The sequence below is a fragment of the Lynx rufus genome, unplaced genomic scaffold, assembly GCF_022079265.1.
Source record: "Lynx rufus isolate CCGP_SWC_20201006 ecotype Redwood Valley unplaced genomic scaffold, mLynRuf1.p SCAF_11, whole genome shotgun sequence".
In the NCBI taxonomy this organism is placed as follows: Eukaryota; Metazoa; Chordata; class Mammalia; order Carnivora; family Felidae; genus Lynx; species Lynx rufus.
Window position 1 is genome coordinate 37,362,006 of NW_025814825.1, and position 15,437 is coordinate 37,377,442.

A 15,437-nucleotide genomic window follows, 5' to 3' on the forward strand; every position below is an offset into this window, starting at 1 on the left:
TTTTTTTAATTTTTTTAATGTTTCTTTTTGAGAGAGAAAGAGAAAAAGCATGAGCAAGGGAGGGGCAGAGAGAGAGGGAGAGACAGAATCTGAAGCAGACTCCAGGCTCTTGAGCTGTCAGCACAGAGCCCAAGGTGGGGTTCGAACTTATGAACCGTGAGATCATGACCTGAGCTGAAGTCGGTCACCTAACTAACTGAGCCACCCAGGTGCCCCTATTGGAACAAGTATTAACATATATTTTGTCTGATATTAGTATACATACTCCCTTTCTCTTTTAGTTGCTATTTTCATGGACTGTCTTTTCTTTCACTCTCAACCTCTTTGTGTCTTTAGATCTAAAATGAGTCTCAGGTAGACAACATATAGTTGGATCATGTTTTGTGTGTGTGTGTGTGTGTTTTTTTAAATCTATTCTGCCCATCTCTGCCTTTTAATTGGAGAGTTTAATCCATCCATTTACATTTAATGCAATTAGTATTAAGGATATTTGTCATTTTGCTATTTGTTTTCTACATGTCTTATGTCAGTTCTGTTCTTTTTTTTTTTTTTTTTTCAACGTTTATTTATTTTTTTTGGGACAGAGAGAGACACACAGCATGAACGGGGGAGGGGCAGAGAGAGAGGGAGACACAGAATCGGAAACAGGCTCCAGGCTCCGAGCCATCAGCCCAGAGCCTGACGCGGGGCTCGAACTCACGGACCGCGAGATCATGACCTGGCTGAAGTCGGACGCTTAACCGACTGCGCCACCCAGGCGCCCCTCAGTTCTGTTCTTAAAGTCCTCCATTACTGCCTTCTTTTGTGTCATAAATATTTTCTAATATACTATTTTAAATCCCTTTTTATTTATTTTTCTGTACAATTTATTAATGATTTTTAGTGCTTGCCCTGGGGATATATAATTAACATTTTATTTTATAAAAGTGTATTTCAGATTAACAACAACTTAGTTACAATAGTATACAAAATACTATGCTCTTGTGTAGTTCTATCCCCTTATTTTATGCTGTTATTGTCACAAATTACATCTTTATAAATTATATGTCCGTTGACATAAATTTATTTTTTTCTAAAGGAAAAAGGTTTAATATAAAGACGCAGGATTCACATCACAATAAATGATGAATATTCTTCTCTTAATAAAAGTTCAACTTCTGCATTTTTTTTTTCTATTTAAAACTTATCCTGCCTTTTTCCTGTGCTTTCCTATTACTTTGATCCCACCTCTTCCTGTCCATGGTTACATTGAGATTCTCTCTGTCTCTCTCCAGTAGTTTAGAAAGTTTACTCCTACACAAGCTATGATGAGTAGCATTAATTTAATACACTCTACCAACATCTAAGAGGAGGTTACAGATATGTAACCTTCCTTTCCCCTACTCCCCAAGTACACTGTTAGCTATCCATCCTCCTGGGTAGAAATGTGGCGTTTTATTTTCCAGTGTTCCTTGTTGATTTTCATGCTCATCAACATAAATTTATAGTTACTGTTGTATGTAGCTGTCTTTTAAATCATAAGGAAAAAAGAGCAGTTACCAAAATACATTCTTCCTTTGTTTCCTTCCTCAAACATTTTATAATATAGTGCTTCTATTACACTTTCCAGATACTATTCCAAAGTTTGCAAGTATTTAATTATCTTAATTTTTTGAGGTCAAAACAATTTCATAGCTAAGGAGGGTAAGGAATAAAGAAGACAACTTACCTAAGGCCATAGAACTGTTAAAAGGTCAAGTCAGAAATTTGAACCTAGGTTGTCTGGCTTCAGAATCCATGCTGTTAACCACTAGTCTGTTATTTCCTGAACACTAGTGTTCCTTCTATTACATTATAACATTGAGTGTAGAATTCAGTTGGACACATAAAACATATTCATTCATGTTGAAAATTCAGAACGGATAAAGTGAAGGATATTGGAGTCAATTGAAAGGGAAGATAACAGTTGGAAGGAACTTTTGATCTATGGCCTTGAAGACAAAGCAGGATCAAGACTATTGAGATTTGAGAGAAGCCTTTTTAGACCAAAGGAACAGGATGAGAAGAGGGATTAAGACAAGCAAAAGCAAGTTATATTCAAGAAACAAAATAGTTTTGAGTTGAGCGTCCTTGAAGGAAATTAGAAGGGAGAGGGTTGAAAAATTCACTTCTGGAATGATTTAAAAGCCACACTTCATAGTTTGGATTTTATTCTGCAGACAGTAGGTAGTCACTGAATGTTTTTGAGCAAAGTCTATTTAGAATTTACTTTATATGTAAATATGTATATAAATCTGAAGACTAACTCAAACTTTCATTTAATTTAAAATTTTCATAAACTTGTGGAAGCTTATTTTAGTAGGGACCAGATTAAAGTTTGATCTTTTGTACTGCCATATATTAAGGTATGTTAGAGATAATGTTATAAAGTAGTCATTTTTTTTTGTATTAAAAAAATTTTTTTTGAATTTTTATTTATTTTTGAGAGAGCGTGAGTAGGGGAGGGACATAGGTGGGGGGGGGCACAGAAGATCAGAAATGGGCTATGCACTGAGAGTAGCAAGCCATAAGTGGGGCTTGAACTCCGGAACCAAGTGATTATGACCTGAGCTGAAGTCGGATGCTCAACTGACTGAGCCACCCAGGTGGCCCAAAAGTAGTGATTTTTTAAACATGAATATTACAGAAATTTAAAGAAATGTGTTTGACTATATTGAAGGGTATGTGCTTCCTTTCAAGATCTTCTCTTGTATGAGAGGTAGAAAGGTATATCTACTTATTTTAATTACATGCCATATAAAATGGTTCAGATGACCTATCGTATTTTTAAAGTGTTAACAACGAAGTTGTCTGCCAGATACTGGATATATAACCATAAATGAGACCTGGTCATATTTTCAGTCTCTTTTCTTTTCTAATTGGTAAGCATTGGAATGCTCCAGTATTCAATCTTCTTCCTTCCTTTCATTTTTATCTGCCTCATTAACTGAAAGTGATTTCTAGTTTTAAGGCCTTAAATTCTGTCTGTACTTTGATTTCCAATGAACCCAAACTTTCTCCTTTTAAACTCAAATTCACCTATCCAATTCCTTCTGCATGTATCCACTTTGATTTGTGAAAGGCATGTCAGATTTAATGTGTCCCAGTCTGAACTAGATTTCTCTGTGCCAAAATTGTTTCTCCTTCAGTTCTCTCCATCTCAGAAAATTAAAAAAAAAAAAATTTTTTTTTAATGTTTTTTATTTTTGAGACAGAGCATGAGCAGGGGAGGGGCAGAGAGAGAGGGAGACACAGAATCCAAAGCAGGCTCCAGGCTCTGAGCTGTCAGCACAGAGCCCAGTGCGGGGCTTGAACTCATGAGATCATGACCTGAGCTGAAGTCGGACGCTTAACCGACTGAGCCACCCAGGCGCCCCTCCATCTTAGAAAATTAACATTAAGGTTCACTCAGTTCTTAGACCAGAAGCCTAAGTATTGTTTTTAATACTTTTCCCTCCCATTCCACATCCAGTGCATCATCAGAGCAAGTTGGTTATATCTTCAAAATATTTTCTATATCCAGCCACCGCTCTCTACCTTCATGATTGCCATACTATTTCAAGCCACCATTATCTCTTGCCAGGCCTCTAGTAATGATAGTCTTTTAATGATGCTTTCCTCATAATCAGTTATCTGTGCACCCACCTGGTAATCTTAAACAATATAAGTCTGTAACACCTCCACCAGTACCCAAAGGTAAAACTAGTTGATTTCTTTTAAATTCAGAATCCTCACCGTGGCCTACAGATTCTTGCCTCTAGATTTCTGACTTCATTTCCTACCTTCTACCTTACTCACTTTGCTCAGATAATACCAGCTTTTTGCTGTTTTTCAGCTATACCATACTTCATACCATATACTGCTTCAGTGCTGTTCCATCTGCCTGGAATGTTCCTGTCTTGGATATCTGTGTGGATTGATCCCTCACTGCATTCAGTGCTCAAAAATGTTGCCACTTAAAGTCTTCTCCTGACCTCTTTAAAGATTCTCCTTCCTAATTCCCTTCCCAAGTTTTCTCCATGTACTCAGTCAGGGTTTATCAGGGCTTAGTTGTTATCCCCCTCTCTACTGTCTTCTTCTATCATTACTTTGACTTACTTTTATCATACATTTTATCATCATCATCATCATCATTTGTATCGTTTGTCTTCTTTGCCAGAATTAAAGTTCCTTGATAGGAACTTTTTATTGTTCACAGCTGCATCCCTAGTATCTGACTCATAGACAGTATCTATATAGTCCACCAAGAAAAGGAGGCTCAGAAACAGTAGAAAATGATTTTATATTATTTAACTTAAAAAAAAGAAAACGAAAGAAATTGCCCATCTCCCACCTTGTAGTGTAATTTTATTATGTTTGAGAAAATATGTAATGACAAAAGACTATTACAAATTCAGTAATGCTTTTTAAAGAAACCTATATTTTGTTCACAGCAAAATAGCATTTGAAGAAATAGTGGCTGTATATACAAGCACATTTTTATTTAATTTACAAACCGTGCTCATATGGATTTACTGACCTTGTAATGATGGAGTTCCTCTAAGGAATTGTGGCCCACAGATTGTGAACTCCTGGTGTAATTGACTCATTCCTAATCAACTTCCGATTTGCATTTAAATGGCTTCTTTTTAACATAATTACTCTACCCAAGACAGTTTGGGTAGAGTAATATATAACAGAAAAAATGAACCCAACTGCCCTTGGATTTCCAAAGAACTAAATTCATCTGACCTAGCTACTTACTACCTTTGTTCTTTTGGTTACTTAACATCTTAGAATCTCATTTATGGCATTATGTATGTAGATATATGAAATTATTTTGGTAATGTTCCAGTTACTTAGTACATATTCTTTTCCCCTCCTTTTTCAGGACCTTATCTTACTCTTTTTTCTGTCTTTGCTGTGGTTACAACTTTTTATGAAAAAAAGTATTCTGTCATCTCTGTTCTTGGACCAGCAAAGCTAGCCATTAATTATGTTCTGGTTTTAGTTCATAGATAAAGGGAACTTGGTTGAACTCAAGCAGAAAATCCATCCTTTTTCTATCAGATATCGATTACCCTTGTGTTTTATTTACTTTACTTAACTGTTTATTTGGGTCTTTAACATGCCAGACATATAAAGTGGAATCATTCTAAAATCTAAAACCACTCAGGTAAATATAAGGGTATAGGAATTAGGAAGGTGTGTTTACATTCTTCCAACAAAAATTTACAAACTAGTTTAAGAAACAGGTTGATATTAAGAGAAAGATAGATAGGCTTCAGTTCTTTGCTGAAAATCTAGTGGATAAAATGCCAAAAAATAATTACAGTGTATGTAGTTTATAAGTGGTAGTATAAGCAGCACTGATGAGGATGTTCCTAAGCTTGCCTGGGGCTTGAGGAATGAGCTAAAGGATACCTTAGAATGAACTAGATTGAGGGTTGCAGGAGAACATTCTAGGTAGAGGACATGCTATGCTTAAAAGGCATGGAAGCATTGCCATATATGTAGTGATTAATAAGTCAGTCTGACTAGAGCATAGTGTGTATAGGTAGAAAATGGTAGCAGGCGAGACTGAAAAGGTAGTATGAGGCTACACAGACCCTCAGTGATCTTGGGTATCATCCAGGAGTTTGAAGTCTTCAGTATTATTGGAAACCATCAAAGGTTGGTAAAACTGAGAAAAGATGGAAAAGGTTTGGCAGCATTGTGATGGATGGATTCTGTTGGGGATGGTGGTGTAGGGGGATGCTGAAGTAGTAAAATGAATGAAAAGTTCAAAGATGTTATTAGTAGGTAGTAGAGAAATTGAAGAGCCTGGGTTGTAGAATCACAGGCCTGGTTTTAAACCTAGGCTCTGCCTCTTTGTAGTTGTATGAAAAAAATTAGTTGCTTTGATTTTCTTATGTGTACTAGGTACTAATAATACCTACTCTACAGTATTCTTCTGAAGATTTTGTTATACTGGGTATGAAGTACCTGATACAGTGCTTGCCTGATGTCAGCTAAGGGCTCAGTTAATGATAATATGAACGACATGTACTGTAATTATTAAGGTAAGAGATGGTGAGACCTGACTTTAGGGATGGAAAAGAGAATAGGTTTGGATGGATCTGTGTGAATTGGAATGAATAGGACTCAGTGACTGGAAGACCTGATTACTGTCTTATGAAAGAATGGAATCAGACAGACTGAGATTTGTAATCTGAATGGTTTAGGTTGAAGGGGTTAGGGATGCCATTTTCCTGGTAAGGAATACAGGAGTCACTGGTTGAGATGAAGTAAAAGGAGTGTAGAATGATTTTGATTTGGACTTTTTGAGGTATTTGGGATATCTTGGTGATGATATGAATGGAGCAGGCAGTTAGAAATAAGGTCTGGGGCAAGAGATAAGAGATTGGAGAGTTACCAGTATATGCATGGTAGCAGAAATGTGTGTAAATCTTAATGGCAGGGCATATATTTTCAACAGATCCTCTGTATACCCACACTGCTGAGCTCTGTATTAACACTCGATTGGTTCTTGCTGTTAAAAGTGATATTTAAAAAATAATATCCTTAAGGTGGCTTTGTGTATAAGATAAGGCATGGTTACTTTGATTTCTAATTTAATATTCACTTTTACTTACAGTTATAAATGTAAAACCTACTTTTCCTAAAATACAGATCTTACTCTAATTTTAAATTTCTGATAAATATTTTAGTTTAACTTTTAAAGCATTTTAATCTGTAATTATGAATTAAAATTTTTATATTTTCTCTTTAGGTATTTAACAAAATCTCCCTTCGTGTCTAAGTAAATATTAAGAATCATAATTTAGACTTATAAATGTGATTGTTCATAAGTTTAAGTATTCTAATACAGTGTACAAACTTAAGGTTTCAGTCTAAAACTACAAGTCTAAATCAGCTATTCAATTGCATATTTTATTTTTAAAAAATGTTCATTCTGAGAGAGAGAGCAGGCATGAGATGGGGAGGGGCATCTGAGAGAGAGACAGAGAGGGAGAGAGAATCCCAAGGAGGCTCTACTCTGTCAGTGTAGAGCCAACCCGGGGCTTGATCTCACGAACCATGAGATCATGACCTGAGTTGAAGTGGGATGCCTACCAACTGAGCCCAGGCACCCCTGGGATGTTATTCCTAAGTCATTACTTTTTAAATTATATCGTGTTTGTTTATATATAGGTTTATTTTATTATTTTGAGAGATATTTATAAGTTTATGTTATTTAGAGAGAGAAAGAGAGAGCACACGGGAGGGGCAGAGAAAGAGAGAGGATCCCAGGCAGGCTCCAAGTGTAGAGCCCCAGGCAGTCTCCATCCCATGAAGTGCAAGATCGTTACCTGAGCTGAAATCAAGAGTTTGACACTTAACTGACTGAGCCACCTAGGCTCCCCAGTAACAACTATTTACACTTAACTATTAATTTTACTGGTATACTGCTTACCTTTTTCTCTCTTTCTCTCTTTCTCTCTTCTCTCTCTCTCTCTCTCTCCTCTTTCTCTCTCTCTCTTTCTCTCTCTCTTTCCCTCCCTCTCCCTCTCCCTCTCCCTCTCCCTCTCCCTCTCCCTCTCCCTCTCCCTCTCCCTCTCCCTCTCCCTCTCCCTCTCCCTCTCCCTCTCCCTCTCCCTCTCCCTCTCCCTCTCCCTCTCCCTCTCCCTCCCTCTCCCTCTCCCTCTCTCTTTCTTTCTTTCTTTCTTTCTTTCTTTCTTTCTTTCTTTCTTTCTTTCTTTCTTTCTTTCCCTTCCTTCCTTCCTTCCTTCCTTCCTTCCTTCTTTCTTTCTTTCTTTCTTTCTTTCTTTCTGTGCATATGCAAGCATGAACAGGGGAAGGGCAGAGGGTGAGAGAGAGAATCTTAAGCAGGCTCTGTGCTCCCAACTCGGGGTTCTGTCTCAGGAATGTGAGATCATTGGTGCCGAAATCAAGCATCAGAAGCCCAGCTGACTGAACCAACCCAGGCACTCCCCCCACCATTATTTTTTATGTAAACATTGTTTTCTCTTTTTAGGAGGTCTTTGTTTTGAATTATTTTGAATTATTATATAATCTGGTGCCTTTTTTTTTTTAAACCAGCAAGCACCTCTGAACTGATATTTCATAAAATAATACTACTCTGTTGGAGACCGAGCTCTTTTATACCAAGCACCAAGTTTTACAAGATACCCCAGGACCTTGATGTAAAAATTGCTAATTTTCTGACGTGCCTCTGATTTTCCTTTTTAGCACCTCTTTATCTCTCAAACTGCTAATGTCTATACTGTACCTCAGAGAAAAGGTTCCCAAGACCCATGAACCATTTTTTCATTCCATCCTTAATTTTTGGTTTCAAAAGCACGAACTATATTGCTTACTGACTTATGTTCGCTATGTATTTGATATGTTTCTGTCCTGTTATTTTTCATAACCTATTCCGTTTTGGTTACAAATAAAGTAGTGACTATGATTAAGATTGAAGAGGGAATATGTGAAAAATTTTAATCTATCTTTTGTTTTTGAGAGGTAGATGATTAAATCAGAAGCTGCAAACCAAGCATGTAGAGTCGTAGTTTAAGAGAGAAAAATGAGGGAAACAGGAAGACCTGCCTAGCCTTCCTGGAATATTAAATCTCCTTGAGGAGATAAGATATAAATACATGAAAAGAAAAGCAAAAAAATAAAGTTTAGATAGCCTGTGACAAATTTTATTTTACAGAATAGATTGCATAGAGAGCACTTTGCACATGACAGAAAACAAAGAAAACATAAGGAATTGACATTTATTTAAAAGGGGAGAGTGATATGTGAATTCTGAGGATGAGAAAACTGGAAATCCAACTTCATGAGGGCAGTCACCATGTCTGTTCACCACTGGCTGTTCACACTATCAGTGCCTGCCATTGTCCATGCTAGATGGTCAGCTCTCAGTTAATGTCAGTTGAATAAGCAGACATGTATTTGTTGAACAAATTGAAGAGTGCCTTGAACGAGATAATTTATTTTGGCAGAGGTGAGATGCAGAGGCCTGAGAAAATATTAGGATGACTGAGTACATCAGAATACTAACATGACAAGCTCTGAGAATGGGCACAAAGTTGTGGGAAATAAGGCTGCTGCTAATGGTAGCTTGGAGCCAAATGATAAGCAGCTTTGATTGCTGGACTTAAGAATTTGGGATTTGTTTTTTAAACAAAGAATTTTTCTGAACAGATAGTGGCATTGTCAAAGCAGTATTTTAGGAGTAGTCTAAAAACACAGTGGAGGTTGCTGTGAGGAAGAGACTGGAGACCCAACTTTGAGACCCATTGTGGTGTTGGACAGGAATTCTTTGAACACTGGTTGTGTCCAATAAAATTATGAATATTTCCTCACATGTAATGTATTCCATAAAGATGGTTTTTAAGCTCTAGTGATTGAACATAATGACATAGCTGTCTTTTTCAGTATTTATTTAATTTTCCATGGCATTTTGTTATTGATCTCATGGCTTTTCTGTGAGATCATGGTATAAATTTTGAATACATTTGTTCTTCCCTTATTTGCCTTTTGTTAATGTCAAGCATAGCACATGAGCCATTTCTTGTTGCTATGCAACTGCTAAATTCAATATTTAATATTAATAAAACTGAGTAGCATTAAATTCAGTTAACAGGGTAGCAGGATATGGCTTTACAGTGTCTAATTGATAATATTTGTAAGGTTTAATGTATTGTTACAGATGTGAGCAAAATAGGAGTGACCTGTTTATAGTTGCTCTTTTGGTCAAAATTATTTGTGGTTAAGTCACCAGATTTTTTTTTTTTTTATTGTTTTTGGTCTTTCCCTTTCATGGTTTTTTGATATGTGATTCAGTTTTTTGTTCAGTGTCTCTGTGTTATTGATGAAGTTTTTACTCTATTTTCTTATTCTTTCAGATTCTGTTACTTTTGTAATTTTAATAATTTTCACTCTCAAAGCTTATAAGCCTTTTTTTCCTGGTATTATTTCTTGCTATATTAACATTTTTCCTTCTCAGGAATTTATACTTAGTATGCAAGTTTGGAATTCGTCACAATTTCATATAAACCTAGATGAAAGCATATTACATGTGTTCTTTGGGACAGGAGCCACTTATAATCTCTTTTAGCTATTTGCAGTGTGTACTTGGTACTTTAAAGATATTGAAATGCTTTCATTAATATTTGTGAAATAGGGCTTTAGAGTTGGGAGGCAGGCTGTGGGATTTATTTAAGGGGTTTGGGGAGGGGAGGCTAGTGTTGAGAATATCTAGTTTGCAGGCCCAAGATAGATAGGATCTAGCGATTCCTTCTCAGTCTCTTAACCACCATCTCCCCAACCTCTAAACCCCCAGTCCAACCCTTTCTCCTCCCTAGTTTGGGGAAGAGAGACCATAGTGATTTAGCAGAAAATGTTTTAGCAAATAATAAACAGAGACACAGATAACTCTTATTACTTGAATGGATAGTTTGATTTTGTTAATGTCCTTGGAATAATTTTGATGGGAAGAATTAAGGAGAGTTGAAAAACAATTGCTCCTTAATAATAAATGAAAAATCTAGAATCTAGAAAATAGTGTAGAAAAATCAACTCTTTACAATGTAGTTAACATAGACTCTAGAGATTATTCTGTTGAAAACAATGGCTTAATACTGTGGACAAAAAAGTCTTTTGCTCTGCATTGTTCTTCTCTTTTTTTAAATTGTTAAAAATAATCTTTTTTAATTTTTTAAATTTATTTATTTATTTATTTATTTTTTATATATATGAAATTTATTGATATATTGGTTTCCATACAACACCCAGTGCTCATCCCAAAAGGTGCCCTCCTCAATACCCATCACCCACCCTCCCCTCCCTCCCACCCCCCATCAACCCTCAGTTTGTTCTCAGTTTTTAACAGTCTCTTATGCTTTGGCTCTCTCCCACTCTAACCTCTTTTTTTTTTTTTTCTTCCCCTCCCCCATGGGTTCCTGTTAAGTTTCTCAGGATCCACATAAGAGTGAAACCATATGGTATCTGTCTTTCTCTGTATGGCTTATTTCACTTAGCATCACACTCTCCAGTTCCATCCACGTTGCTACAAAGGGCCATATTTCATTTTTTCTCATTGCCACGTAGTATTCCATTGTGTATATATACCACAATTTCTTTATCCATTCATCAGTTGATGGACATTTAGGCTCTTTCCATAATTTGGCTATTGTTGACAGTGCTGCTATGAACATTGGGGTACAAGTGCCCCTATGCATCAGCACTCCTGTATCCCTTGGATAAATTCCTAGCAGTGCTATTGCTGGGTCATAGGGTAGGTCTATTTTTAATTTTCTGATGAACCTCCACACTGCTTTCCAGAGCGGCTGCACCAATTTGCATTCCCACCAACAGTGCAAGAGGGTTCCCGTTTCTCCACATCCTCTCCAGCATCTATAGTCTCCTGATTTGTTCATTTTGGCCACTCTGACTGGCGTGAGGTGATACCTGAGTGTGGTTTTGATTTGTATTTCCCTGATAAGGAGCGACGCTGAACATCTTTTCATGTGCCTGTTGGCCATCTGGATGTCTTCTTTAGAGAAGTGTCTATTCATGTTTTCTGCCCATTTCTTCACTGGGTTATTTGTTTTTCGGGTGTGGAGTTTGGTGAGCTCTTTATAGATTTTAGATACTAGCCCTTTGTCCGATATGTCATTTGCAAATATCTTTTCCCATTGCGTTGGTTGCCTTTTAGTTTTGTTGGTTGTTTCCTTTGCTGTGCAGAAGCTTTTTATCTTCATAAGGTCCCAGTAATTCACTTTTGCTTTTAATTCCCTTGCCTTTGGGGATGTGTCGAGTAAGAGATTGCTACGGCTGAGGTCAGAGAGGTCTTTTCCTGCTTTCTCCTCTAAGGTTTTGATGGTTTCCTGTCTCACATTTAGGTCCTTTATCCATTTTGAGTTTATTTTTGTAAATGGTGTGAGAAAGTGGTCTAGTTTCAACCTTCTGCATGTTGCTGTCCAGTTCTCCCAGCACCATTTGTTAAAGAGGCTGTCTTTTTTCCATTGGATGTTCTTTCCTGCTTTGTCAAAGATGAGTTGGCCATACGTTTGTGGGTCTAGTTCTGGGGTTTCTATTCTATTCCGTTGGTCTGTGTGTCTGTTTTTGTGCCATTAAATTTATTTTTAAGAGAGAGACAGAGCATAAGTAGGGGAGGGGCAGAGAGAGACGGAAACACAGAATCCAAAGCAGACCTGTCAGCACGGAGCCTGAGGGACGCAGGGCCTCAAACCTGTGAACTGCGAAATCATGACATGAGCCCAAGTTGGCCTCTTAACCTACTGAGGTACCCAGGCGCCCCGTATTAAATTTTTAGCTTTTTTAGTTTTTTAAAGATTTTTAAGTAATCTCTACATCTCCTGTGCAGCTTGTTTGAACCTATATCCCCAAGATCAAGAGTCCCTTGCTCTACCGACTCAGCCAGGCACCCCTGCATTATTATTCTTATAAAGAGACAAAATCCTGTTTGTAAGCACCATCTTTTCTACCCCTTTACCTTCAAACCCTTTATGGTGATTGTATTTGTAGTAAGGAAGTGCTAACTATGTTGTGAACCGCATGTATCCACCTGGCTATAGTATTTTAAATTAGTGGTTCCCTCCCTTTTGAGCATAAGAGTACTTTCTAACTAATTTTTTTTAATTAGAAAGTTGTGATTATAGATTATGTGACAAAATACATAGGGCACCAAAATACATAATACATGCTAGGAATTCAGGTACATTTTGTGTGTTTTCTTAGTTACAATAACTTTTTTTTTTTTGCATTTGAACAGTACTATGAACACTGCATGCACAAGACACGTTAATTCTTTCTGAAGATCATTCTTGAAGTACATATGGATTCATGGACCCCTTGTAACTGTTTGAGCTCCCAGTGAGATCCTTAGTTTGGGAACCACCACTCTTAACCTGTTATTTCTGTTATGTTATATAAAGGTGCAGTCTGATTCCTTTCCCCTTTTCCCTCCTTATTCTCTTTATGAACCATAGGAAACAGTAAGATGGCCAAGATTTTTTCATTGTTTTTCATTGAATCGGCCATATTTGAGGTAATAAATCCAAAAAAGTTTTTTTTTTAAATAATGTGGAAGGTGATAATATTTTAAACATTTATATACAGATATATCTGGATTTTTTCTTTCTTTTTTTTTGTATGTATAACTAGTGAGTTCTACCTTCATAAAGGAACCAGCAAGTAGTTATTGTGGCAATGTGAAAAAGTTACAAAGATCTTTTTCTTTTAAAATATTATGATTTTTTCTTTAGTAATAAAGGTATTCTCAGTGAGAATTTTCCTTCTTCAGAAAACTGTGGACTTGAGGGGTGCCTGGGTGGCTCAGTCAGTTGAGCGTTGTGAGGTCATGATCTCCTGGGTCGTGAGTTTGAGCCCCACATGGGGCTCACTGCTGTCAGTGTGGAGCCCACTTTGGATCCTGTCTCCCTCTCTCTCTGCTCCTCCCCTCCTTGTGCTCTTTCAAAAAGATAAACAAAACATTAAAAAACTGTTAGCTTGAAAAATCTATTATCTCAGTTCATATTCAGAAACAGGCTATTTAGATTAATCCAGAATGTTGTGGAAATTTTGAAACGATTTGACTCTTCCATTGGGAAAGGTGCCTTTTAAAATGGATTTTGAGCATTTATGTAAGGAGGTATTTGGGATTTTGTACAATGATAGGACAACCCGTGAGTTTCCATTCTTTCATTGGTTATTTCTAGTGTTGTCTGTTTTGTGTTGTTCTCGAATGTGCTGTGAATTTGTATTGAATGTTAATCATGGACAAAAATGCAAATGTTCCTTTTAGGTTTGTCATTGACACTCTTTCCTCAGCGTCCCTTCTGTAATACTCTGGGGATCCTTGAGAACTGGAGGAACACACCATCTTTTTTTCAGCAGCAGATTAATATTACCTTACTATAGGGAGTGTTACTGTAATAATGGATTTTTTTTTTCATCCTTTCAGGGTTTGAAAGTATTCTTGAAGGGCTGTTTGGACCTGCATTATTAAAAGATCTCAGTTTATATAAAGGTATTCAAAATCTTTTTTTTTTTTCTTCTTTGCTCTTTGGTATATTTCAAATTCTTCCTGGTGACATATGATACTTTTGTGATTTAAACCCCAGTCTCTTTCTCCTTTTTACTCAATTTTATGTGAGTTAAAGCTGTATCCCTATAAACATTTTTGTGTTTAGTTGATAATGCAAATATATGTATTAATAAGATACATTAATTAGTGAACAGTTATTAAGAATATTAAGACAAGTAAGGAACCTGTCCAGTGCTTAGGATTTTTTGTTGTTTGCTGTTAAAATAAATAATATTTTTGAAAGTCTCATTTGTTTGAAAAATTCACTTTTGTAACTGTTAATTTGGTATTCCAACTCTTTTTGCAGACTGTGAACCTGAAAGCATTTCTGATTGGACTTTTGATGAAAACTGTCTATTCTGTTGCTTAAGAAGAGATAAAGTAAAGGTAACGAAAAAACTTGTGTAACTTATCTAGTGTGGTATTTTATAGTTTTTATTTTTTCAAAATTTGATTATTTGTTGGGGGATTTGTAGGAAGAGGAAGGCATGATTCCATATTTATTTATAAAAGATTTGATAGTAACTGAGTTTTGCAATTTAGACTGTTTCTAGTCTGTTGATTAGCCTATTGAGAAATCTGTATCCCAACATGCATTGCTTTATTTATATAGTTCACTAAGCAGAATAATTAACTAGATCTCAAACTGTTGAGTGTATTTTAAATATGAAATGTATGGTAATTGAAGCAATGGGAGTCATTTGTACAAAAAGAACAGTAGCATGGATCTGGATCAAGTAGTTACTAATTCATGTAGATTTATGATAAACTGTGGTTTATGCTTTAGTATAAGATGTTTCTTCATTGTATTGGAGCATGAATGCTGTTTATATTCAGTTGTAGAAGTTGGCTGTATTCTGTTTTTATTGCTTTGTATTAAACATAAATGGAGTTTTGGTTTAGAAACATCATTTCAAATGTTGGAAACATTTATTAATAATAGTTTGCTATCTTATGTTTCTTTTCATGGTACTTTTGTTTTCTGTTTTAAAGCTTTGGAAGCATTTTGAATTCCTTCCTCCCCCCTGTATACTTCTAACTAGATCATTGACCAGGTTCTGTAAGTTCTTCCTTCATAGGAAGGAATTGCATTCTTTATCTTTCCACAGTCCTTACCGTGGTTCAGACCATTAGCATTATTTCTAAACTACTGAAATAACATGATTGGTCGCTTTTAGTTTTCTTCAGTCTTTTAAACACTGCTACCAGTGTAAACTCCTTCCCCCTAACCTTCATGCCTTAAATAGTGTGGAAACGTTACCTCCTACTCAGTCTCCAGTGACTTTCTCATTGTATTCTGGATTTATTAGCCTAATGATCTGTGCCTCAGTACGCT

The 15,437-nt window shown here is 36.3% G+C and overlaps 1 protein-coding gene across 5 annotated transcripts in view; it reads left to right on the forward strand.

The window, feature by feature from the left end:
* Positions 1 to 15,437, forward strand: part of LCOR (ligand dependent nuclear receptor corepressor) — a 143,776-nt gene that overhangs the window by 55,916 nt on the left and 72,423 nt on the right. For 4 of the 5 annotated variants that reach the window (XM_047073226.1, XM_047073227.1, XM_047073225.1 and 1 more), the window contains exons 3-4: positions 13,979 to 14,044; positions 14,409 to 14,488. Coding sequence is in view for 1 of the 5 variants with exons in the window: in XM_047073225.1 (XP_046929181.1) it covers positions 13,979 to 14,044; positions 14,409 to 14,488 (146 nt within the window). In the remaining 4 variants the exon portion in view is untranslated. Of the gene's footprint in view, positions 1 to 13,978; positions 14,045 to 14,408; positions 14,489 to 15,437 lie in introns of those variants that run through there. The other variant, XM_047073228.1, reaches the window with a different exon arrangement.